This window comes from Phycodurus eques, chromosome 12 (assembly GCF_024500275.1).
Source record: "Phycodurus eques isolate BA_2022a chromosome 12, UOR_Pequ_1.1, whole genome shotgun sequence".
NCBI lineage: Eukaryota > Metazoa > Chordata > Actinopteri > Syngnathiformes > Syngnathidae > Phycodurus > Phycodurus eques.
In genome coordinates this window covers 2,892,808-2,919,667 of record NC_084536.1, presented here as the reverse complement: position 1 = coordinate 2,919,667, position 26,860 = coordinate 2,892,808, and the positions used below count along the sequence as shown (strand labels likewise).

The 26,860-nt window shown below is 42.2% G+C and overlaps 1 protein-coding gene across 1 annotated transcript in view; it reads right to left on the bottom strand.

Moving 5' to 3' along the window:
• Positions 1-26,860, bottom strand: part of il1rapl1a (interleukin 1 receptor accessory protein-like 1a) — a 188,068-nt gene that overhangs the window by 146,369 nt on the left and 14,839 nt on the right. Inside the window, exon 2 of the mRNA XM_061692438.1 lies at positions 10,392-10,499. Coding sequence (XP_061548422.1) covers positions 10,392-10,479 — 88 coding nt within the window. The 5' untranslated portion in view covers positions 10,480-10,499. The remainder of the gene's footprint in view (positions 1-10,391; positions 10,500-26,860) is intronic.

The window sequence follows — 26,860 nt, the reverse complement described above, 5'->3', positions numbered from 1 at the left end:
CTGGGGTTAAACATAAACCACACACAGTTCTTGCGCATGAGCTGCATGAGGTTCTCTCATCCCTGCAGCCCCAGTTTAAAAGCCATTATTCCTCGCGAGCAGGCCTTGGATGTGTTCACTGGTGTGGACTGTCTGCTGCTTTCATGAAATGAATAAATAGAAACAGCAATCATGTTGCCCTTTTTTCTTTTTTTCGACTGTCGTCCCGTTACGGGCCGGCTGAAGTGGGGAGGCTCAGAGGGCAAAGAGGAGGCCGACAATTACTAATCCCGCCTATTTGCCGCTTCACGTCCCGGCAAGGGCGAGGGGGTCCGAGCTTCAGGGCGATGACGAGCCTGCGTGATGATTCAATTTAACCTCCGTTCAACCTTTTGACTCGGCTGACACTGATTGATGGACCGAATTCACACTCTGCACCTGTTTAACCGTGAAGGAATCCTTAACAAGTACATCTACATGAGGCTATAAGAAGCCAGACGACGCTATCAGGCCAAGGTCTTTGAACGCACCGCTGTAATGCAAATGCAGGATGCAACTCGGACGTGTGGAAGATGAAAACTGCTGATGCAATAAAGTTAAAAGGTTTCCAAACTGAGGGTCAATGGCGCAACAGGGATCACGAGTCCATTTTTTGGGGGTTACCAATCGTCAGAGTAATATGCTATATGCTATATTATTGATCATAAATCAGGCACACGTTTTTATTCAAAAAGCTTTTTGATTCGTGTTGTAATACATTCATGTCTTCAGTGGTCTTTATCATTATAGTTCGTTATAGCAAGCAAGCGGTTATAGCAATTTCCTTGGAGAATATCTGTGGGCGGAGTCTCCTGCGTCGCACCTGCTGCCAATCGTCATCAGCGGGGTATTTAGACGCAGGAGACACGGGAGCAAGATGCTGGGTTTGTGTTTCTAACTAGTCCCTACAACATTTTGCTACGCTTGTGCTTGTTCTGCGTTCGTCGTGTTCCACCAGTAGTCACGTCTCATCTCACGTTTTGCTTAGTACTGTGTACCACTGTGATTTTCTGATACTCGTTCTCGGTGCCTTGCAGGTGAGAGTGAAACGATTGGGAGGAGATTCATCACCTCATCTGAGGTCATGATGGTCTCTGGGTCTGGAATGTTAATTACCATAAAAATGAGCGATGGTGCTTGGGTGTCAAGGTTGACGTTTTTCTGACTTCTCAAAGAAGCCGAGTGAGTCATTTGAAATGCGGGTATAAAAAGTGAATTCAGTTTGGAATTTGTCATTATTGTTCAAAATGGGAGAATGTCGCGAGCTCACTGAAATCGAAGTTGAGTTTGCATTTAAGCGCTTAATGATGCTTGTTAAGCGCTGTAGTACATTCTGTTCAAAATGGTACACGCGACAGCAGGGATTTTGTATTTTTTTATTTTGTATCCCGCCCCCTCCCCCTTCGGCTAGAACTTTAGAAAGTTGGCTGTAACCAGCAGAAGCGCTGTTGATCCACTCTACTCAGCATTAATCTGCTCAATCTGACACTTGGAAACAGGAGTTTAGAACATTTAAAGGAAGAGCTATTTGTCTTCTGCTCATTTAAGGTTTATCAGTGCACCTGTCGCAAACTTGTAATTGGGTTTGCGAGGACGGCCGGGACCTCACTTAAACATCCCCGTGTCTGGTCTCGTTAATGTTATTTTGTTTTTTTTTTTTTTGAATGGGCAGCTCTCCAACCAAGAGACGGACCCTGGTCTGAATGGGGCCGATAAAACGGCGATGGAGGCTCTGATGGATGGAGCCTGGTAGCTTGTGTCTGTCAGATATCTAGCAGAACGAGCCCGCGAGGCGGAGTCGCCGCGCGCTGATTCACGGCTAAACGGCACGTGCGAATGGCTAAAGAGAATCGATGGCATTGACCAATCGTCTCATGCTTTTTTTTTTTTATTATTATTATTGCATTTACTCCAGGGTGGCGGCAAAAGGTTGAATTATGAACCCCCCCGCCTGAATATTTTGTTCATTCTATGATTAATATTTGCCATACCATGAAAAGCACATATCTCCTTCTTTATGACAGTTTTGCCCTTCTAACATTTTCTGTGTTGGTGGTGGCACGTCCTTTATTTGTACATTAAAGTATTAAACAATATTTCAGATTCTCGAGTGCTTAGATGCTTGTGTCTGAAAACATAGTTTGAAGTTTTTATGACTTCTTATTCTATTCTTTTCTTGTTCAATAAATTGACTAAGTAATGTGTGTAATTTATGTCAAAGTGGAGTTTAAAACAAAATATTGAAATTAACATCAATTAATTGCATTATCTTTAATTGATTTGTTGATTAATTTCTTTACTTTGTGTATTAAGACAAAAAGAATACCCATTCATTTTAGTGGCATATTAATTACGTCAAGTGAAAGTGGAGTTTGAAATTAAATATAAAAAAATTAAAATACTGTACACAGAATAATTTAATATTAATTGTACTATTAAGATTTCGATATTTTCATTTGGTATTGAAATTATGCAATTAAAAAATAATATTCAGAACATTCGTAGAGATTCTCTTAAAATATGAACGAACAATAATTATTGATTTCCCTCGTGCTCGATCAAGGGAATGTAATCAATCAAATCATCCCAAGTATTTTGTCACGTCTCTTTGGAATCGCTCTTCTGGTGTCGTCAATGATAAAACATTGTAAAAAAAACGCGGCCACATCCCACGACTGCTTGATGTCGAGGAATATGATTTCAAGTCACAAGGAATGCTAGCTCGTGATTAGCAGCTATGCTAATTGTCTCCTGAAAGTGCTCATCTGGATGTTTCGGCGGTGAGGGGCCCACAGCGCTACTTTCTTTTAATGTTGTGTCTTTTAAGCGACAGTGTTTGTGCCATGGCTGGCCTACTTATGCCACTTTGAGGATTATCGAGTTTTACGTGTACCTAGGAGGAGTTAATCAGGCTGAGACGAGGCAAACATCGAGCAACGATAACATTTCCCTGCATGTGGCCCACGCTACGGGGGATGGCCGGCAGCATTCTAAGGATGGATCTTCACGACACGCTTCGAAGAGACACAATTCAGATATGCCCTGTGGCACTGCGAAGAGGAAAAAAAGAGCGTGGTATTTTATCAATCATAACTGTCATAAAACAATATATAATAATACTAAAATAGAGTAAAGGGCTGTCGCTGCCGAATGTTGACACTTTTACAGTTGTTCGAGTACATTTCAGGAAATGGAAACACGGCCGTATGACTCACTTGGAAAAAAATAAATAAAAATCTAAACAGTCATGGATGGGAAAGGAGCGCTTCGACCTGCAGTGTAAATCCAGGCTTTGATATGAGTCAAGCAAAGCCAGCGCAGATATAATTGGACAATCGCAAACCAGCACGGGCAATCCGGCCCAATTGATATCCAATTGCGCAAGGTCTGACTGGTCATTAAAAGCCGAGAACTGGAATTGAGGGAATAAGAGACACTTGCACACCTTTGGCAAACTCATTAAGTCGCAGTAATGCAGGAGCAAAAGCCGACTGACTCCACGTTGAATGATATTGCGTACGCTTCATCCTGGGAATGTACACGGAAATTGGTGGAGAATATCAATGGAACAAAAAGTGTCTCCCGAGGGCCAATCCGGCCTTCACAGTTGATCTTTCCACAATAACTATTCATGGTGGAGAATTCTCAATTGCTCTTGTAATTCCATACAAAAAAAAAGGAAAATTCCCATCGGATCCGGAATACTCCGTAAACAATGCCGGGGAACAATAATTTCGCCATTTCCTCACAGTGAGCCTTCCTCATTACGTGGAAGGCAACAGATGCTTATAAATGACATTGCCCCAGGTGCGTGTAAGAAGCCAGAGGTGGTCACTTGAAATTAATTTAACAGCGGCCGTGAAAGTCCGGCCACTCCATCTCCTTCACGTGCGGCACATGAAGACAAATGTCCAAACCCTTTGAACCAGAAAACAATCTACCACCAGGGACTTTATCAGCCAATTCATCTCCTTTAGCACAAGCTTTCATCTTAAACATGGACAGCCAACCTGTAGACTTGCGCAATCTGTCAGTGACTAATAACGCCGAGGAGCGTAGAGCGCGAGTAGCATTCATTTGACATGGCAGTCGTCTATTCAAATTAAGAGACAAATACTACAATAATGCACCTGTGCTCTGACTGACGAAGCTTTTTAAGGTCGTGAAATACCTACTAAAACACCGCTAGTGTGACTTTTCCACTTGAAAGTATCGGCCCCGTTAAGAGCGGTCGCTTGTCCACTTCAACAGTCCTGCAGGAAACGTTCAACGCGTCAGTCGGGCCAGCGAGACAAATGACAACAGCGGAGGAGAACAAGACTCACCTGTATTCACGTCACAGTGGCGAGAAGACGGAGCGCATAAGAAAACGCAGCACTGCAGCAAAATGGAGACTGTGGAGTATGATACTGTTGCGTCTAAAATGGAGCGAGGCACGAGGGGCACAAACGTTAGCATGTGTGCTCAGCTTACTAAATTGGAGTCCTTGCATTCCACGTTATTGTCGCTGTCGGGCAGAATCCAAAATGTCACGAATCAACAGTAATGGTCTTTTATAAAAAAAAATGTTGTATGTTATTTTTATGCAATATTGACCAATTTACAGTGGTGAAAATAGCTTGAGAACAAATCCATTGATTTTCTTGAACGCTCAAAATGTCTGAGAAGTGTTACGGAAACTCTGCCTATTTCCTCGTTCTGCAGAAGCCGTGCGGCGTGATAGTCGCCTACTTTTAAAGTCTTAATTATTATTATTATTTTTACAATAACGAGGGAAAATATTGACGTTAGATACAGTTCAGCAGGCTTGTTCTGTTCAAATCGACGCCGTAATGCTTCATTGCAGAACAACGCCCGTATTTTTGCAGGCACACCAATTGCCTGGTTTCCATGGAGACTTGTCTTCCGATTAGAATCTGGTTAGAAGCCCAAACCCAATGGAAATGCTCCGTATAAACACCTCAGTTGGAATAAACAGGCCAAACCCAAATGGAATCTCATTCTGATTCAGTGGTATATTCAGTGGTATATTCTTTCTGTATATTCTTTCTGCAGTGAGAAGTAGATTTTCGTCACATGAATCAAAATAGCAACTTGTTTCCCTCGAACTGTTGCTTTCATAAAAGTGTAAAAACAATTGCAACTACTATGCTAAATAGACAATTGTCCTCCATCGAGATAAATCAGATGATTTTTACATTGATCTGCGCATGGCACACGTCTGTAAAACGGCTGTTCTGTTTAAATGTAGTGCCGCGTGAAGCCAGATCTGAATAGATCGCGTCACATGCAAACAGTTGAACAAAGAGCTTTCATCGGAATGAGAGAAAAGTCAGCATGTAAACCTGGCGAATATCCGCCTAAAACACGCCGGGGTTCCACAGTTAAATCAAAAGTAATAGTGTTTTTTGTCCAAGTGAAAAGCACCAATTGTGAGTTGAGCTTAGTAGATGGCACGGAGTGGAAAAGGGAACTAAAATAACAAACACTGAGCAGACTCTGGTCCCAGATTACCAGTTTTATGTGATCTGGTCTGATGTTCCACATTCCATCAATCCATCCATAACCTTTCAGGAAGACACGGAAGTCTTTCAAAATACCATCAAATGGCCAAAAGACACAGTGGCGGGCTGTCAACTTTGACCCTTAGCTGGGGATATTATTGACTTCCCCTGCTATCGATATTTGACCGAGGAACCCAGAAGATCCACTTGATTGGTCTGAAGCGCTTCCTTGCTTTCCGATCCATACGGGGATCCTCCACGCAGGTGAGCCGAGCTCGCGTGCAGGAACGAGGTAAGTCAGGACGCACCGTAACGAATGATGGTTCCCATCGACAAAATTTCAATGTGCAATTTATCCGTAGTGTACAAATGCGCTTTCAAACAGATGTCGGTCGCCATTTTTGCAGCAAAGATTTTGATTTTCATTTCTTCGTGTTTATTTTGTGATGGTGCAAAGGGGAATACGAGGTATCGGCGTAAGAATCCATTAATCAATCACGAGAGAACTGGTAATTATTTTAATGAGTGAACAATTGGGCAAGGGGGGGGGGGGGGGGGGAATTCATTGTTAGTTCACTAACACCATCACTAATGTCGAGCTTTTTTATAATCTAATTGGCTAAATTGAATGTACTGTACATACTATTGTTTAGTGGCTCACCTGTCTCTATTTGACTCAGAGACCATCGGGCATCATGGAATGCTTTATTGCAGACGCTTTCAGTGAGCTTTTCACGTTTGACCATTTTGAACAGGAATGAGACATTTGAATCTGAATTTACATTTTTACACCCACATTTAACGCAGAACATGTCATAACAAAAAGATTCGACTGTACGGTGGAGTCCCCGAATGCAGAACAGGGGGCGCTTATTTGTTCTGATTTAGAAATCTGTTTTGGAGGTCATGCACGACGGCGGTTCCGGCGCGGATTTGTCCGACGGCAGGAGTGTTCTACGCTTGAGGTTCCAGTTGCTGTTACGTCTATGAAATATCCCAACGTTCGTGCACTTCCAACCAGACTTGAGGAAGGGAACGCCATAACCGGAGCAGAGGGCGTTTTGTCACGGTGGAAGTGCATTAATTATGCATTTGTTGCCCTTCTGCTCGCTATTTAAATCCTTAGAAATGCCTTCTCAGGAAGACATAGGGGTGTTGGCTGGATCAACAAAGTGTTGAACAGATAGACAGGTAGGTAGATAGAAAGATAGATGAACAATCAAGCAATGACGTGATAGGATTATGCAATTGAACTTTTCAATACGACAGCTTGTTAAGTGTCTGTTTTTGTAAAATAAAAAAATAAAAGAATAATCTTTGTTTATTACGGTAAGAAATATTGCAAGAAAAGGAGAGGTTACACATACAAATATGCGATTGTGAACGTGAGTCGCTTCGTGGCCACTAAATACATTTGCTGAGAGTCATCTGGAACAAGGCGTGAAAAAACAAAACTAAAACAAAACCGTGGGCAATAAGCTACAAGGTGCTTGACCATGTTTAAAGATTTTAAACATTATAGCGTGATCACAGGCAGCTTTGGTACGTTTCGATGACAGCATCTCAAATTGCTCAACGCTCATATGCATTCACAAATAGTTCTCATTTTCAGTTAGTTTTCGCTCTCCATTTTCTCTTGTGACCTTTGCATTTGTTCACAATTGATACTCAATTTGCTGGCATTTCGAAAGCAAAATGACTTGACGTTAACCCTTGGCGACCCAGTCACTGCCAAATTGGATCGTTTGGGAGCTGTCACTCACTGCAGATTGAGGCGCACTGAGCTAATGCCGCGTTTCCACACCACACTATTTGACATTATAAACCAAATGCTTTACCATTTGTCGCTATACAGACAAGTAATATACTAAAGATGTATCCAACATACGCTTAATGTTATGTATTTGCGCAAAATATATTTTCCAATTCGAGAAATAACAAAAGAAATACTGTGAGACGTCGTGACAAAATTTTGAATGAAAGCTATTCCCATTTAAAACGATTATTCATATTTCCTCTTGTCCATCACAATCTGAATATTGGCTATACATGTATTAAGACTATAATATCTATAGAAACATGATCTTATAGTCTTTTGCCATTCCCTTGTGTCATTTAAAGCTTCCACTCAAGATTTGATCAGGGTATGATTAATTTTATGGCATAGTCCTTGTCATGATTGTATAAGTGGATGAACTAATTTACGCAATATAATTTAAAATGTGTAAAAACATTCCGTCGAGGCATTTTAGGTGCAAAAAAACAAAACAAAAAAAACATTCCTGGAACTGGCTGATTAAAATGTGTGCTTTGGCTTCTGTCAAAAGCGTCCGCTATATAGTGTATATTTTCATAAATTTGTCAGCTCATTAAAGGGGGACATAATTAACTGCAAGGATATATAACTCAATCAATTTTTTAATCAAGAGTGGAAGCCAAAATCCTGCTTTCAAAGCGTGTGTCAAACAGACACGCACACACACATTATTGTCTGTGTGTACTCGGAGGACAATGTTGGCGGGGATCATCACAAACGGAGGCTGCATGCTAAACCTGGACTCACGTCCAAGTCTTGAATGTCACCCAACCACTTCAACCATTTTGAAATCCAAACAAACGTTTACTCGTATATAAAATCAATTCAAATGATTGAAGTGACTTGAAATGTCATTTATTGGGTACGGATTCCCAAAAACGACCCTTTTTTGCGTTGTGTTTTTCGTGAAGAAAAATAGCATAGCTGTATTGTGCGCAAAACATAATAAAACGTGTGATTACTGCACGTTGGCACAAGCAGAGTCACGACATGTATACTGTATATACTCTATAGTATATTTATGTATATTGCAACAAAGAATTGTATTTATTTATTTCATCATGTTTTGTTAGCAGTTTATTACAGTATTTGGATAAAGAACATATATATATGGTTGATTCTAAAATATTGATCGATAGTTTGGAGCCACTTTTTTAGAGGACACATCCGAGGTCCTGTTGGTGCATTTATTCAAAATTAAGAAAAGTCATCAAAATGGAATGGGTTATATTACTTTGAGGAAGCCATTGAACTGATTACACTGCTAATACAACCCCGATTCCAATGAAGTTGGGACGTTGTGTTAAACAAATAAAAACAGAATACAGTGATTTGCAAATCATGTTCAACCTATATTTGATTGAATACACTACAAAGACAAGATATTTACTGTTCAAACTGATCAACTTTATTGTTTTTAGCAAATAATCATTAACTTACAATTTTATGGCTGGAACACGTTCCAAAAAAGCTGGGACAGGCAGGTGGCAAAAAAGACTGAGAAAGTTGAGGAATGCTCATCAAACACCTGTTTGGAACATCATGGGTGAACAGGCTCATTGAGAACAGGTGGGTGCCATGATTGGGTAGAAAAGGAGCTGATTGGAAGGACAACGTTCCTCAACGTACAATTGCAAGGAATTTAGGGATTTCATCATCTACGGCCCATAATGTCATCAAAAGGTTCAGAGAATGCGGAGAAATCACTGCATGTAAGCGGCAAGGCCGAAAACCAACATTGAATGCCCGTGACCTTCGATCAGTCAGGCGGCACTGCATCAAAAACCGACATCAATGTGTAAATGATATCGCCACCTGGGCTCAGGAACACTTCAGAAAACCAATGTCAGTAAATACAGTTCGGCGCTACAGCCGTAAGTGCAACTTGAAAGTCTAATATGCAAAGCAAAAGCCATTTATCAACAACACCCAGAAACGCCGCCAGCTACTCTGGGCCCAAGCTCATCTAAGATGGACCGATGCAAAGTGGAAAAGTGTTCTGTGGTCCGATGAGTCCACCTTTCAAATTGTTTTTGGAAATTGTGGACTTCGTGTCCTCCGGGCCAAAGAGGAAAAGAACCATCCGGACTGTTATGGACGAAAAGTTCAAAAGCCAGCATCTGTGATAGTATGGGGCTGTGTTAGTGCCAATGGCATGGGTAACTTATACTACTTTCTGTGAAGACACCATTAATGCTGAAAGCTACATACAGGTTTTGGAGAAACATATGCTGCCATCCAAACAACGCCTTTTTCATGGACGCCCCTGCTTATTGCAGCAAGACAATGCCAAACCACATTCTGCATGTGTTACAACAGCGTGGCTTCGTATTAAAAGAGTGCGGGTACTAGACTGGCCTGCCTGCAGTCCAGACCTGTCTCCCATTGAAAATGTGTGGCGAATTATGAAGCGTAAAATACAACAACGGAGACCCCGGACTGTTGAACAACTGAAACTGTACATCGAGCGAGAATGGGAAAGAATTCCACCTACAAAGCTTCAACAATTAGTGTCCTCAGTTCCCAAACGTTTATTGAATGTTGTTCAAAGAAAAGGTGGTACACATGACCCTGTCCCAGCTTTTTTGGAACGTTATTTGCTAAAAACAATAAAGTTGATCAGTTTGAACATTAAATATCTTGTTTTCGTAGTGTATTCAATTAAATATAGGTTGAACATGATTTGAAAATCATTGTATTCTGTTTTTATTTATGTTGAACACAACATCCCAACTTCATTGAAATTGGGGTTGTACATTTTCAACGGGGTAACTTGTAATTGTAACCGACGACATTTCCAAAGTCATCTTCCCAACACTGCTCATAAGTCAAGATACCGCAGCGACAAGTTAAAAGGCACATGTGAAGCCTGAATGTCACCAACTTGATAGCATTCGAGCGGCACATTCTGCATGAAAAGCCCTGCTTGGAGTCGTGCTATTTATATTCAAAAGCCTCTCGAAAGACGAGACAGTCACACGTTGACTCATTAGAACACAGCAGTATGCAAGCACCGGGCAGGCTTGTCGCCGTGGAGACGGATTGTTAAATACCTGAGCCTCTCTTGGAGACCACCTTGAGACTCTTTGACAGTGTGACATAGAGCAGGATCAGCAGAGGGCCGGGAGGTCTCATCTTCATCCCTGTCCTCGCGTCGCAGCCTGAAGGAGGAGGAGAGACAGAGAGAGAGAGAGAGAGAAAGCAGATGAGAGAGAGCTCCTACATGAGTGCATGAGAGGATTCCGCTGATCAAAACAACAGGGTAGAAAGAATAATCACATTCAAAATACCTTCTGATTTTTAACAAACTGCAATTGAATGTCGGCAACTGAATCAGCAGCTGTTTTAATGTTTACATTTTTTTTTAAACACTCATTTTGGGAATTATAACATTTCTAAAAGATCTAACAAACGTAATTGTCAACGTTGCTATAGCCCAATTTGGAAAAACTGCATCACAGATACAATTTGAGATAGAATAGCAATGCATCATTTCAAAAGTCATTACAATCTTGAGAGAAAAGAAAAACATGCAATTTGTCTCTCATATTTCTGTCTTGTTAATTGTTGCCAATAATTAATGGCCAAAAATGACAATTTTGATTGCCTCATTCTCCGCTGTGTCTCAACTTGTATCTGTGTTGTCTGTGGACAAATCACGCCAAGTTTCTCGCAAGTCTGGGCCAAATCCTGTTGAGTAGCCAAAGTTGGGCGACATTGTGGACTTATCAAGCAATGATCAAGTAATTGGAGTGAATTGAATCGTAACTGGAGTGTATTGTACTATATCGCATCTGCTCCCAGGTTTGTAGCACACGCAATAACAAATAAGCCTCTCTCTCAATTTGACGCCAGCAAAGTAATGGGTAGTAACGGTAATAGTGCATGTCATAGATGTTAATGGTTAACTGTTCCACCCATTGGAACTCTGTTGCTAACAAAAACAGCAGTACCTTCAGACGCACAGTCAAAAGTATGAACGTAACCCCAGCACAGTATGAAAGATGATCTTACGTTATATGGAGACGGAAACTTTTAACGACAATTGACGTTCCTTTAGACGCAAATTTGAGTTAATCGTAATGTGTGGCACTGTTATTGGAGTGAATTGTATCACATCGTAATTGGAATGAATCATACCGTGTCGTAATTGGAGTGTATCGGAATTGAAGTGAATAGTATCGCAGTGTATTTTCATTTGAGTCCAGTAAGTCATATCACATCACAATTGTATCCTCATTTGAGAGAATCGTATACCAATTGCAGTGTTTCGTTTTGCAATAATAATTGCACTGGATTGTGTCACAGCGCATCAGAATTGGAGTGAATACCATTGCCTCATTATTTAAGTGAATTTTAACATATCACATTGTAACTGGAGGAAACCGTGTCACATGTTCTTGGGAAAGAAATTGTATCACATCCGCTTCTGAAATGTGAACGTACTGTACCGCATTGAAATACGACTGAGCTGGCGTCAAAATCCACTGGTGAGGCACGAACAAGTACATTTGAATCAACTTGCAGTAGAAAAACTTGTGTGCCTTTCAATGTCTTCTTTTTCAGTTTAGTACCGTTCCATCCATTAATTCTGACACGACCAAGATGAATTTCTTTCCTCTGTTGAAGCGTTACACTGCCCAAAATGGTAGATGCCAGGCTTTCCCAACCCTCCGCGCTATACCAGTGAGCGTGAGGGGATGTTGCAAATACTACTAGCACAATGGCCCACGCTCACGTCCACGCGTCCCACCTTCTCCCGGGAGGGTTCGCTCATGATCGCAAAGGGGACAGGTTATCACAGCGGCTGATATATTTCCCCCCCAAAACCATTCGCCGAGATGCTGACGAATCAATAAAGAAATAATTACACGTGTAAGAAACACCACTTTTAATAGTCGTCGTCATTAAAGCCGGGCGAGGGAATTTCAAATCATTACCTGGCAACTAACCGAATTATAGCAAATATCCCTCCTCTATCCCTTATCGACTCATATATCATGATAATTGACAGAGGTTAGCCATTCTCGACACCTCATCATCTCTGAGTAAATAACATCATCTAACATGAGCTAATTATGCTCTAATAGGAGCCTCCCGAATTACAGCCAGTTGCTGGTGTATGAATTTGATGTTAAATTAAATAAAAAAGAAAAGAAAAAAACATTCATTTAGGAAGTTTGTTAGCTCAGAATACTAGCTGATTGCACCTTTCATAATTCATCAAATGGGAGAAATGGAGGCTTTATGGAGGAAATAAAGTGTGAAATATAAAAAAAAGAAATGATATTTAGGATTGGCCAACATTTGATGTTCCCATTTGTCTTTCCTTAAACTGGAGAATGACTGTAAATTTTAGATTCATCATAGATGCAATAAACAAAATGACGTTTGTGATTTTCTGGACAGATGTTTAGATTTTAAGAATGCTAAAAACAGAATAGCCTAATTTTCTTTTGACAGCAAACTCGTTGAGAGTGACACAACAGCGCCCCTGCTAGTGGCAGCCGAGTAATATATAGTAATCTCCCCTGTAATGAATCCGTTGGAGAATCCCTTGCTGAATGTTCTGGACTCCCGTTTCTATGCCAGGTGCAGAGTAATGCCGCGTCTGTGTGGAGATACTCAACCTCAAATTCCCCTTTGCACTTGACACTTAGTTCTTCTTCTACAACGAACTGGTTTAGTGATACCACAGCGCCTCTGCTGGTTAGTATACGTGCGTTTGGTTTTTGCCTCAGAAGTGCTCCAAGACATCATTAATTAAATATGAACAGAATTCTAAAAAATAATCGCCTACTGCATCTCTCATATGAAAGATCATAGGATTTGGGCTTCAATAAAAGAGATTTTTGTATTATTTAAAGTTTTACTTTCTGACCTGCTGGGACCGAACTGTCAGGTCAATGATTGAAACAATCATCTGTGTAGAATTTATCTGTAGAGTCAGCTATACAGGAATCCATCCGGAAGAGTCTTGAATTCTCAAGTCACATCGTGTTCCTGTCAGTGTGTATGAGAACATGCAACAGCGGAAGCCAATGATCCGGAAAGTTCAACAAAAAGAAGAAGAAAAAGAAGAAGAAGAAGGGAAGACCCTGGCATTTGGAGTGGAGAAAGCCAACGTGGAATGGGGAGCCATCAAGCTGCAGCAGGGGTCACGTGTCAAGCAGATTAGCATAGCTAATGAAAGGAGCCTCTCTCAGCGTACGTTTGGACAAGAAGCCTTTCTCTCCTCAATCATTTTCTTTTTTTATATCCACACAAGGAGAACACAGCACACTGCAGAAATACCATTCTGGCAAACACCACAGCAGAGTTTTTTTGTTGTTGTTTTTTTCCCCGTGTACTAAATGGACTTTAAAAGAATTGTTGATTTGCTTCCCGCTTTTAGCAACAGTTGGAACCCCTCAAGTCCTGCAATTATGTCGACAAATGGAGACACCTGCTTCCTTCTAAAAAAAAAAAAAGTAAAAAAAACACAATGACATTAATGAAATGAAAATAGTTCTGTAAAATGGGGCACTTGTCTAAGAAGAGCTAATTTTGTGCTATAATCCCTTGCATATTACCATATTTCTTTAACTAGACACTGTGCCCCAATTATTCGCCATGAGCGACATTAGCTTAAGACCAGGAGCGAAACTAAAAGATGGCATCTGTAGTATCTGTATTGCTTACTAAGTGTCTATTGAGCCCATTTGAAATTTCTCACTAAAGCAGCAGAACCTACCAAATTAGTAAACAGTCTCTCCGATGAATTGAACACGTTATCAGTTTGGTTTCCTTGGGTTTTGTAGAGACAGTGTCTTTCAAGGACAATTTCCATTTCAGTCATTCTTCATTCAGTCATTGATTGTTATTCATTGTATAGGATTGGGGTTACCCTAATCCTAGGTCTTTAGTTTATGACAGCGTTATAGGAGTTATTCCAATGGCGGCACCGTAACCCAAATATGAACGTAAATTGGAACGTGATCAAGTCTATCACTAACATACACAAACATAGTAAGAGGCATATAGTAAATAGTTGTATGAAAAACAGTAAGTACGGCAGTAAGTACGGCAGTAACTCGGCGTGACTTTGTGTATCACGAGACGAGGGACTTTCACGCCGCTTTCCAAACTCATTCCCGCGCGGCGTTTGGGACCTGGAAACATCGTACGTCACTCAATTGTTGTCTTCTCGATAGTTTGGTTTTAATACCGTGCACTCGCACTGTGTTCCATACTCGCCTGTCCTCATCCAAATTACGAGCACATAAGTGAATGAGTCTGGATTCTGTTCTCTTTTGTTGTCAAGATAAAAACTATAAATCACATGGACCCACAGATTTAGGATCACCTAGATATTGATTTTGTTGGAAGTGTGAGAACATGTTTTGTTTTGTTTTTTTCTAGTGGTGAGCTATATGGCAAAGTTTGGAACAAGAAAAGAAATGTCGAGAATGTCTTGGTTGAACTGCTCGATCAACATTGATGGGAAACTCTGGGTCTCGTGATTGACAAATGAACTGATTGAAAAGTGTGTTTCAACGCTTTTGTTTGTATCGTGTACATGTGAATAGTTCCAAAGAAGTTAGCCCTCTGAATGAACCCAAGCGGGGTTAACAGACCACCTCCTCGAATCCCACCAGTGAGCAGCTGCGCCGTGCTCGCAGTTGGTCAAGCAAAACAAAGTGCACTAATTAGCCAGGGGTTTATTTCGGTGAATGCTTCCTAAATAATGTCATTTGCATCCCTTCAGTGACCACACTGTAGCTGTCCAACATGGGAAATACGCCAATTATACTTTGATTCGCTCGACCGAAGCCTCAGACTGGAAGGTCGCGGTGGGATTGAAAAGGAACAATGTTGTCCTGCTCATGTCTCGGCTTCATAATCACAGCGGGACTCAGGTCCTGCCAGCCATGACATCACTCGCCTCACATCTTAACGCACACACACAGAGGTGCATTGTGGACCACGCAAAAAGCCAGGAAAACACCGGACACCCTTTTGAAATAGCACCACAAAGAGGCAGCTAAAAAAGAAACTGAAAAAGGTTTTGCTCACTATTGGGGAAAATGGAAAGAAACCCATGGACAGAAGAAGAAGAAAAACTTTAGAAACTTTGGAAACTGCACTTGTGAAGGGTTTTCACCATTATACCATGATTGTACATGATATGCATACAATCTTTCGCAATTTAGCATGGCCCATCTGTGTGGGATACATGATTCTGATTGGGGCTCATTCAGGTAAATTCCCAAGTCAGAGGCTGTCAAAGTACAAGCCCTGGAATTCGCCCAAAATGGTAGACGTCTTTGGTTTTTGCCTGCATGGGTTGTTGCATACGTTCCAAAAAAACTCTATATTGCCCATAGGTGTGAATATGAGTGTGAATGCATGCTTGTGCATATCGATTGACTGGCAATCAGTCAAGGGTGCACCCTGCCACCGAGCCCCAAAATGTCATCTTGGATGCGCTCCAGATCACACGTCACCCGGATCAGGATTTGATCGGTAGGCAACGGAAAAGGATGGATGTTGTTCTTCTAATGTAGTCCGATTTAAAGACTGGCTGGATGTTGTTAGCGGTGCAGTGTTCAGAGGCATACAAGACTGCGCAACTGTTCGATACATTTCAGGCGCTTCAGTGGCGACAGATGATCTCGTACAGTTGCAGAAGAGTTGTATTTGTCTACCTCGGAGCTATTTCCCTGAGTCTTGTTTTTAGCATTACCATTCCTGGCCGACAGACCGTGGCAACGCCTTCTTCTTCTTGATTAATTCTGACAGTCTCCAACAGTTAGAAAGCATGCTACTGACACCTACAGGACTTAAGTGGAATGGTATTTCACTTGTAAGCATTTCCTCCCGCATTTGGCTCTGTCGCAGGCAATTATGAGCTGGACACTGAAATGAACACTGGTACAGCATATGCCCAGCTTGACACCAGCCATGCTATTCTGTGCCAAGATGGCGTCTTGCCTACCGCGTCTCAAAATGGCACAAATTGCAGTGCTAAATGTAGCTTGCTTTGCTAATATGTATTTTATTTGTTGTTTGCTTTCAGGGTAGTAAACAAAATGGCGCATTGACAGTTTTCCGTGCACAGCAGAGGGAGTGATACGCTCGACTAGTCAACACATCCGGAGCTGATACTTGGGAGAATATCTCCAACAACAACAACAACAACAGCAGCATCGTTCAAATCCTCAGCACTATTGTGTAGGCTGGTCGGTGAAGCCAAGCCCTTCCTTTATCTTTCTCCTCCGAGTGAAAAAAAAAGCAGAAGGCAGATGAGTGCGAATGATGTGATGATGTGCGCACGCTTCACGCATGGCCGCCACCCGGATCTCACGGCACGCCTGTGTGCACGACCTCAAACACACCTGCTCCCGGCGCCTCCGAGGAAAGGAGCTCGCTCGGTGTTGTCGAGCCGACGAGCTAGCGGCAGGATGTCGTGTAGCGACCGCGGCGCACATCTGCACTACCCGTCTGTGTGCAGATGTTGCCAAGGCAATTATAGAGAGGTGGATTTGTCTTGTTACAATCTCACTAAAGCATGAGTTTGTTATGAAGTTACGGTCCGCTTCTGCTCATATTCAGTTGATGGGGGGGGGGGGGGAAACCTGATGCAGTTTCAACTTTCTTTAAATTTTCAACAAGCACCCACATCACTTATATCTACATATTTTCATTTAATCGCCATAAATCTCAGCCACGACTCTTTAGATGTGTGTGCGTGTCGCTGTTTATTATTAATCTTCCAACAAATTAATCGCCTTTTTGGGTGCCTGAAAACTGTGTATCCTGATGAAAACACTGGAACGTCCCAACACACACACACACACACCAATTTTATCAATAAACACAAAATTTGGTGGACGTGTCTATCATGACAGGACACACGGAAAAGTCTCAAGGCCCCACATACAACATTGGACAGGGTGTCAGCTATTTTGGCTTGAAGGAGCCAGGCTTCTACTTTGGCAAACTGCATCCATCCTTTTTCTATATCGCTTATCCTCATTTGGGTCAACTGGAGCCTAGAGCCCAGATTCCAACCCTGAACCTCAGAAGTGTGAGGCGGCTGTGCTCACCCACCATACTTTGGAAAACTCCTGCTTGGGAAATCATCCAAGTTAACTCCGATTGGGACTGAGTATCCTTAACAGACGGCGGGCCGTAAATTGTGAAGCTTTTTAGACGATCAAATGTAGGTAGTGCATGGTGTCAAAATGTGAAGATCATTTCCGGGATTTGCAGTGAAAAAGGGTTATTATGTCAGATCGCTGCTGCATTTGAACCACGTATACTCGACAGATGGGTGACACTAAAAGGAATGGCAGTTGGAGCATGGCAACCACATTGCATGTTTGACTATAAAACACAAAACTATCAACTCGGCTGCACAAGGTCAGAGCCACACCAAACGTCTGGCTTCTGAGATGCTGAAGACATTCGTAGGCGCCCGAACATTAGGAAATGTATCCATGTGCTAATCCTTCCACTTCCATTTCTGTCTCAGTATCTATAGTCTGCATTGAGCCCGTCCAGATTAGTCACGCCCCACAGGTATGAGGGTACTAAGTTTAATTGTTGTTTCTTAAATGGACAAAATGCATATTGGAATTCTTTGCGTGTACAAAGAGTATTTGACCCATTAAGTGCCATGAATAAGTAATGACAGGAACTATTTATTATCCGAATATAAGGCTTAATAAAACAAATAGTTAAGGAAGAAAAGTTGCACAGTTATAGAAGTGGGTGGAAAGGGCACCGCTCTGAGCACAAAGCTGTAAATAAAATAAATTAAAAGTTTCTCCCGCACACATTCTGTACTTCAAGGCCAGTAGTACCTCTTGATCAATAATGCATGAGCGTTAACTGCGGATTGTTAAATGAGAACCGGGCAGGTGGAAAAATAGCACGAGCTCATAGAGTTGGCATCATGGGATGAGAATGTACGGCTCTACTGTATACGAGGGCCGTATACCCAGCGTAGCGGGCCCCCGTTCGGTGAAACGCTACATTATTGATATGCTATGCGGTTATCCAGTGTTCAGAGAAGCCTTTGAAGCGACGCGGCGAGAGACACATGAATTGATACATAATTCAATAACAGCGTGCAGACACTGGAGTCAAACAACACAATTAAGGGGAATGAAGAATTATTCGTAGCAGTGAAGTTACTCTAGAAATGACACTCATATCCTCTCCGCTTTTTGTTGTTATGGATGTTTTTGTCACTATATACCAACGTTTGATGTGGCATAATTATGCAGAAGCGTAACCAGACATCTTTATTTTCCCCTGACAAACCACAAATAATTATTTTCATTTAGAAATTTCTCTACGAGACCGACCAACGTCTGCATAAACCGTGAGTGAGATTTCACTCACTGATGCTACAGAGTTCTCACATTTAGTCGCCATGAAAGCACCAAAGACAAATGTGTGTCACTGGAAAAGTAACCGAACAGTCAGTGGTCCTGAATGTAATAAACCAACAAATTACTGCATGAGCAGTGAATGAGATTTGACATTTTCTTTCCCCACTGTGGAAGTAACCAACCATTCAGTGATACTTGCTTTAACAATTGACATGTACACCGCACAATCGACGAGATGCCAGTTATTGATGGGGTAGCTTCTGTATTTTAGCTTTTAAGTTACACGAACAGCAAATGACGCAATGTACATTTCTAATTGATCGCAATCTACAGTGCACATTGCCCAATATCCAACCGCTGAAGGTACCAAGCCAGGATAGACAAAAAATGGGTGGTTGAGGGCACAAAGGGAATGCAGCCTAAAAACTGTGCCAAACAAATCATGCTAGTGACTCGCTGCGGCGAGCCCTAGTGGGACAAACCGACAGTCGCCACAACTGTCGCAATGCAAAACTGCCATTGAAACAAGACCTCGGAAGAGTCAGAGAGAGATTCTCATATTTCATTATGTATTAAACAACAATCATTTAATAAAAATGTGTCAAATCGTTTGCGCTAGCACGTGTAAGCAATGTATGCTTGGATCACAGACCGACTACAGGGTTTGTATTAAAAAAACTATTGCCAACCTAAATCAGGGCTGGCGATGAACGATGAACTGGGTCGAGCCAAGCAGCAAACGCTTTTGACCACGGGCAGGACGCGATCCTCTCCAGAGGATTCCCAAAGGAGGTTGCCGCTAACAAGCAAGGCGCACCGAGCTACGCCCTGCCTCCGTCCCATCATGCACCGCTCTCTCAGTGAGATTAATTACCGCGCTGTCCTAAACTGCTTCTCATCCTCGTTGCTCTGTTTGTTCCGTCCGTCAGCAGACGTGCGCCTATAGCGCCCATTCAAGCACTCAGAGTAGCAGAAAAAGACAGGACCTGAAGACAAAAGCTGAGTTACCGATTGGACCGTCACCACTGATTGTTTTCCGACCATGCTCGAAATCTTAAGTACCAGTCATTGACGGTGTAGAGTTTTTATATTCCGAGACATGCACGATGCGACCGAAAGAGTCACTGCGCATCATTTCGTGGTTATGCTAGTACTGGTTGACAGGCCAGCCAATGACGGCAGAGTTTTTACATTTCGATGCGAGAAGGCAGAACGTAGAGAGACTCATGAGTTAAACAGAACCAACCATTGAGTGGCTGTATGCTGATTGATTTATATGCTGACCAAAGATGGCTTGAACTATAAACGGGACAGCGGCTGTTGCCAATATAGTTTTTTACATTGAGAGAAGCACAAGTAGACTGGTGATGGAACAAAAGTGACTGATTGTACAAGCAATAGACTGCGTGAACAGCCAGGGACATTTCAGCCAATGAGCGTATAGACGCTGTTTATCCAGAGACCGTGCAAGATGGGGAAACAGATCAAGAAATGCTCGTCAGCGTGTAATAGAACACAAAGCAATCAGTGGTGCTGCTTGTCATGAGTGACATGTAGACCGATCGATGATTGCGTGAATAACTGAATGAAGGTATTGAGACGTTTTACATTCAGACGATACACAACCTATAGAGCAGTGTTTCTTAATGTTTAGTGAGCCAAGGCGCATGTTTTTCATTGGAAAACTCTCACAGCACGGCACCAAACAAAAATAAGAAATAATGATGTTTTCGCCGCAAATGACTTGCTGGGCTTGTTTAGTTCAACATACTGCTATTATCCTGTTGCTTGAATGGCAAAACGATGGATGCACAGGTTAAATGTATCTTCAGCCATCTAGTAGAAGAGCATTCAATTGTTCCGTCTGTCACTATAGGTCACTGTCATAGAAAGATGAACAAAGATCCGCTGCTCGTGGTAAGTAAATCGTAATTTTCGCACCGATTGAATGGAACTGCGCATTAGTGAGCCTTGAGAGATCATCGGGGTTGCTGCCGGACCAAAAGCAAAACACGAGTCACGGCATAAAAGAAGACAACAAATTGTGCTTTTGCATTAAAGAGCCAAAGCAGTCAAGCGGGGAGGAAACAGGCACTCAACATGTTGCCATTCAGGACTGTGATTGCTAATGTTTTTATTTACACATACTTCACCACAGTGTGGTTCAGTGGATTGCATCACACACAAAAAAGAAGCTTGGCGAGCAAAGCTTTTTCCCGTGATGGGCTGAAGTTATGGCGAGCTGCGAGGTCGCGGTGTCACGCAGACACGTTGACGGGAGCGAGGAGGGAAGCAAGCGAGGCATTTCCCCGCTGAGCCGGTTGATTTGCTCCCAGCTATGTGGCTCATTGTTAGCCGTCTTAAGCACGAATGGCTCACAGTCAATGCCGTCTTTGATGGCCGGCGCAGCCGAGACTTGGCAGACCGGCGGTGACGCACACACACACGCATCGAAGGATGCCAGTGAAACTCGGAAACATTGGAGATACATGCTTTTTATTGGACACAAAAATTCTGAGCTTTGTGCTCCTGAATTAAACAAGCAATTCTCTCAACTGTGTTCTCCTAACTTCTGTATCTTGATTTTGCAATTCTCCAGCTCGTGTCCCCTTATATCATTCATTATACCAATCACCTTCCATTTTAAGTATTTAAAGGGTCTAATTGCAATCCCATTTAGTCCTTTGGCTTCATTTTTTTAAAAGTAATTAATTGATCTGAAACACATCCAATCAACGATGTGTTGGAAGATTTTGCCAGCCTAAGCCTAAGAGACTCAGAGAAAAAAAAAAGTCATTGATTCGTTTAAGAAATTGATCGTCTTCAGCCGTTTTCGTCAACATCCCCAATTTTGTCGCATTGGTGTCTGACGTTGGTAATGGATAATAGTTTTAAAGGCCATTCTTGTTTTTTGTGTAGTAAAAGTAAGAACTGGGGAGTCTTGGGACTCTTTTTTTTAATCAATTTGTATAAACAACTCCTTCAAAAAGAACAATCTGGTCTCATGTAGACTGTTGTTTTGTTTAAACATGTCACAAATTTGCAAACTTAGGCCGGAAATGTACATGATTGCAATGTCGGGGTATGGATCAGAGTAACTTACGATACAATATTATTGCAATATTTTGCCAAGAAAACTATCACGATATGGCATTTAAGCAAAAAAAAAAAAAAAAAAAAGAACGCCATCTACTATCTATCATAATATCTACTAAAGCAGAGTAACGTAACACAGATTGGCTCTCCCTTTTTGGCCTTAGCTATTAAACTTCAAAACTATTGAATTTCAAAATTGTTTTTTTCCCTCCTTATTTGTTGAAAGCCAGACAATGCCGACAAGTGCAACAGAAACAGCATATCACATATCATGATTCTGTTGTTTATCCTGCCATGACGCTGATCCAAATTAGGCCACAGGAATGCCCAAACAAACCTGAATTGTGTCACTTGAAGCGCGTCACGTAAAATGCAGCTTTGGCTAGATATTCACCTGTAAAACCGCATTTCTTTTCATCCCCCGTGCGCATGTAGTCGTCGTCCCTCGGGGCCGAAGCCTGGGGTGCATCTTACACTTTAATCAGCTCAGCCTGAACACCGGCTAAGGTAAACCTCAGCAATGTCTGAAATTGCCGAAGCATTGACTGAAAGCTTTCAATCCGAGAGCGGAGAATGAGGCCTGTGATTGGCTTTGTACACTCGAGCTGCTCGTGCCGCCGTGACGGAATTTCTTACCATATGTGCCAAGTGGAAAAAAAAAACAGACGAAAAAAAGTGAGCGTTTGAGAAGAATAAGACCGTACATTTGCTAAACGTATTTCTTTCTTATCTCAACTGCGCTGGATGAAGCACTGTGGTGCGACATTTCACTTGAAAACAAAGCTCCCTAAAGGCGGAAAATGCTGACTTGAGCCGTTTTCAAGTGGCGAGGAATGAGCATGCACGCCGATGTATCCATGGCAGAGCCTATTCCGATCTCTGGAGGAAGCATCCTTGTGTCGCTGGAGCCTAAACAACGGCAATTATGGTCCCCCCCCCCCGCTGGGTCGTTGGAGTCTGGACTGTTTAAAAATCGATTCTGCGTTCGTCTAGGGGCGGCCTGGGATTAGATAGAAGTGGAAGAAATTGAAAGGAAAGGAGTGCAAGAGGAGGAGGAGGTGGCAAGGGAGATGGAGAGCTGAGAAAAGGTTACAAAAGATGAGAGCGACACGAGCAAGTGGAAACTTCAATTATCGCTTCATCCTCGTATCGGCCCATCGGTGTCACACAAATGGCAACGACCAACGAATCGAGCTTGATTTGCAAATTTCCTGTGTGTCAAGACTTTTTCCCGACATTCATTATACAATTGCTACATTATTGAAACTGAAAAGTAGCCCATCTATTAAATGCCCCCGATTGTTGTAATCTTCTTAAATCAATTCCAACTGCCTGGTCATTTGTAATTCGTGCCTGATACGGATCCACTGCATGTACATTGAAACTATGCCGTAGGACCTGGAACGTGCACCACAATGCATTCCCCATCTGTCCTCTCTAGCATTTGCCCTCATTTGGTTTGTGGGTGAGCTCGAGCGGTGATTCTCAACTGGAGGATCGGGACCCAAAAGTGGGTTGCGGACGCATTTTGGGTGGGTCGCGGACAGCTCGTCCAAAATTACACTGGTCATATTGGTATTCTGATTTTGTCGTTATAGAAAACTAAGTTCTGACATGGAACATATTCGATAAGCGACTGGAAATGTTACTCATTTGTGCTCTTGTCACGAGATTGCTCCGTAAACAAATACTTTCCAGCTCAGCCTCTGGCTAGCGGGGATTATGGCGAGCAATATTCTCTTGGTAGTATGTCAAAATCATTTGAAATGGCATTTAAATATATAATGTACTGCACGTGTGTCTTCAGAGCCAATAACAAAAAAACTTTGTGGGTGAGCTAAGCGCTATCCCAGCAGGCTTTGGGCAAGAAACCGGGTACACTCTGGACTGGTCGCCAGCCAATCGCAGGACATATATACAAATTGCAATTCACATTCCCACCTATGAACAAGTCTTCAATTAACATGTTGCTGAATTTCAGAGGAAGCTGGGGCACCCAGAGAAAACACGCAACCTCCACACAGGAAGGCCGGAGCCGAGACTCCGACGCCAAACCGAAGAACTGTTTGGCAGGCGTGCTAATCACTGGCTCACTGTGCTGCCTCAATGTGGTGTCCATTGAGAGCAATTACACTTGGAATAATTCATTCCACTCACCCACTATTGTAAAACATTAACACACAACACACCCTTCAATCACACGGGACAAGCATATGACGGCTAGTTCGCGCAAGAAGCTAACGCACCAGTCGACATCTTTACTCAGCGCTCTCTCTTGAAGGCAAATGGACGACGCCAGTCACAGAAGATCCAAATCCAAGTAGAAAAGGGAGGCTGATACTGGCTCCAATTAACATTCCTATCAGGCCGTTGGGAATGGAACAAAAACAGGGAGTAGCAAACCGGTAACAGCGCTAACAGCAACACTGTGCTCAGTCATCCACACGACTTCAGACACTACAAGAGTCTTTTTTGCTTAGAATGTGAGCTTGCTTCTATTTTACCGTTTTCATATTTTTCAGAACGGGTTGCAAAAATGCGCAAGAAGCAAAAAGGAAAAAGCACAACACACAGGAGTGACTCCTTTGATGGTGGCTGAAATGAGGTCTCATGCAAATACTGGTCAAACCTAAAATTGGGGCATTCAAAATTCAACGCACCACTGGATGATCGACATTCAGTCGTCGCACTCTCGTAGCATTTATTCTAGAGATAACACTGTTCTTCCCTTAAAGAAAAAAAACACAAACAAAAAAAAAACAGGCATAGTTGCTTGGTTGCAACACAAAAAGATAAAGCCCTCTTGTGGCCGCGGGAAGATCGGGTGACATTACGCTGGCATCCCAGCGGGGCCCGCTGCGCCGAGATCCAGCTGTGTCGCCGGTTTGATCCGGCCTCGGTGCGACTTCCCTGCGGGAGCGTTCCAGAAATGTTCTTTGACGAGCACAACTTGCTGAACTAATCATTTTATCCGTGCTTCAAATTCAGGTGTGACTCTATCATGATGACGAAGTGTGTCAGAACCTGGGAGCCCTGACCTCAAACCCATCTTTGGAATGAAAAAATAAAACATCTTTAACGTCAGAGATGAAAAATTTCCACATTCCCCAAAACTTCTCAAAACAGTGAAAGCTGAAAAATTGCAAAGACACTTGCTGTTCAAGTGGCGATTTTTCACATAGTATAAAGTAAATTGTTTTATTTAGCTACAATGAAACCTCAACTTTCAAGCCATTTTTTTTTCCGTTGAAAAGAAGGGAAATGACATTAAACCCAGATGGAATTTACATTCAATTATTATGTTGGATTTCAATTGCTGATAACTAATTTAGCCATGGCCTACTTGTCATTCAAACGCATAAAAATAGTCAGTTAAGCTTAATAAGAAAAGCTAAAACAACAACAAAAACATGTATACTTTTTAACATTCTTGTCACGCAATTGTACAGAAGAAGTAATCATCAGTAAATGTTTAAACAACAACGCACTCTACGTTAACTTTGATACACCTCGTGTGGTAACAGTACACTTCACCTATCACTTTTTTTCTTTTAACAGCCCTTGTTGAGGCTGCGGCTTCTTTTGGAATAATTGTCAACCCAAAAAAGCCAAAAGAAAAAGCGAAACCTTCACACAGAGTTAATCATTTGAGGCTTGCTGAATGGATGTCCTGTGGGACATCGTGCATGCTGACTTTTTAGGCGATTTTAGAGGCAGATGGTTCACAAATTTGGAATTGTGCAACGTCGGGGGCATTCAACTGTTTTCATTTGATTGTGTTTTATTAACGGTCCAGAGGTGTTTGTTTATTTTATTTTTTTCCTGAACTAAGACGTCACGTTAGCGTAGGTTACTGATATAGGTTACGACACATTCCGCCAGCACTCCATTGTAAACCGAGGACGCCCTAAAATTTGGAAACATGATGATCGATCTTTTAGTACAATTCCAATGAAGTTGGGACGTTGTGTTAAACATAAATAAAAACAGAATACAATGATTTGCAAATCATGTTCAACCTATATTTAATTGAATACACTACGAAAACAAGATATTTAATGTTCAAACTGATAAACTTGATTGTTTTTAGCAAATAATCATTAATTTAGAATTGTATGGCTACAACACGTTCCGAAAAAGATGGGACAGGTGACAAAAAAGACTGAGAAAGTTAAGGAATGCTCATCAAACACCTGTTTGGAACATCCCAGGTGAACAGGCTCATAGGGAACAGGCGGGTGCCATGATTGGGTAGAAAAAGAGCTTCCCTGAATTGCTCAGCCATACACAAGCAAAGATGTGGCGAGGTTCGCCTCTTTGTCAACAAGTGCGTGAGAAAACAGTCCAAAAGTTTAAGGACAATGTTCCTCAACGTACAATTGCAAGGAATTTAGGGATTTCATCATCTACGGTCCATAATATCATCAAAGGTTCAGAGAATCTGAAGAAATCAGTGCATGTAAGCGGGAAGGCCGAAAACCAACATTGAATGCCCGTGACCTTCGATCCCTCAGGCGGCACTGCATTAAAAACCAAAATCAATGTGTAAAGGATATCACCACATGGCCTCAGGAACACTTCAGAAAACCAATGTCAGTAAATATAGTTCGGCGCTACATCCGTAAGTGCAACTTGAAACTCTACTATGCAAAGCAAAAGCCATTTATCAACAACACCCAGAAACACCCCCAGCTTCTCTGGGCCCGAGCTCATCTAAGATGGACTGATGCGAAGTGGAAAAGTGTTCTGTGGACCGAGGAGTCCACCTTTCGAATTGTTTTGGGAAATTGTGGACGTCGTGTCCTCCGGGCCAAAGAGAGAAAGAACCATCCGGACTGTTATGGACACAAAGTTCAAAAGCCAGCATCTGTGATGGTATGGGGCTGTGCTAGTGCCAATGGCATGGGTAACTTACACTACTTTCTGTGAAGGCACCATTAATGATGAAAGCTACATACAGGTTTTGGAGAAACATATGCTGCCATCCAAGCATCGTCTTTTTCATGGACGCCCCTGCTTATTTCAGCATGATAATCCCAAACCAC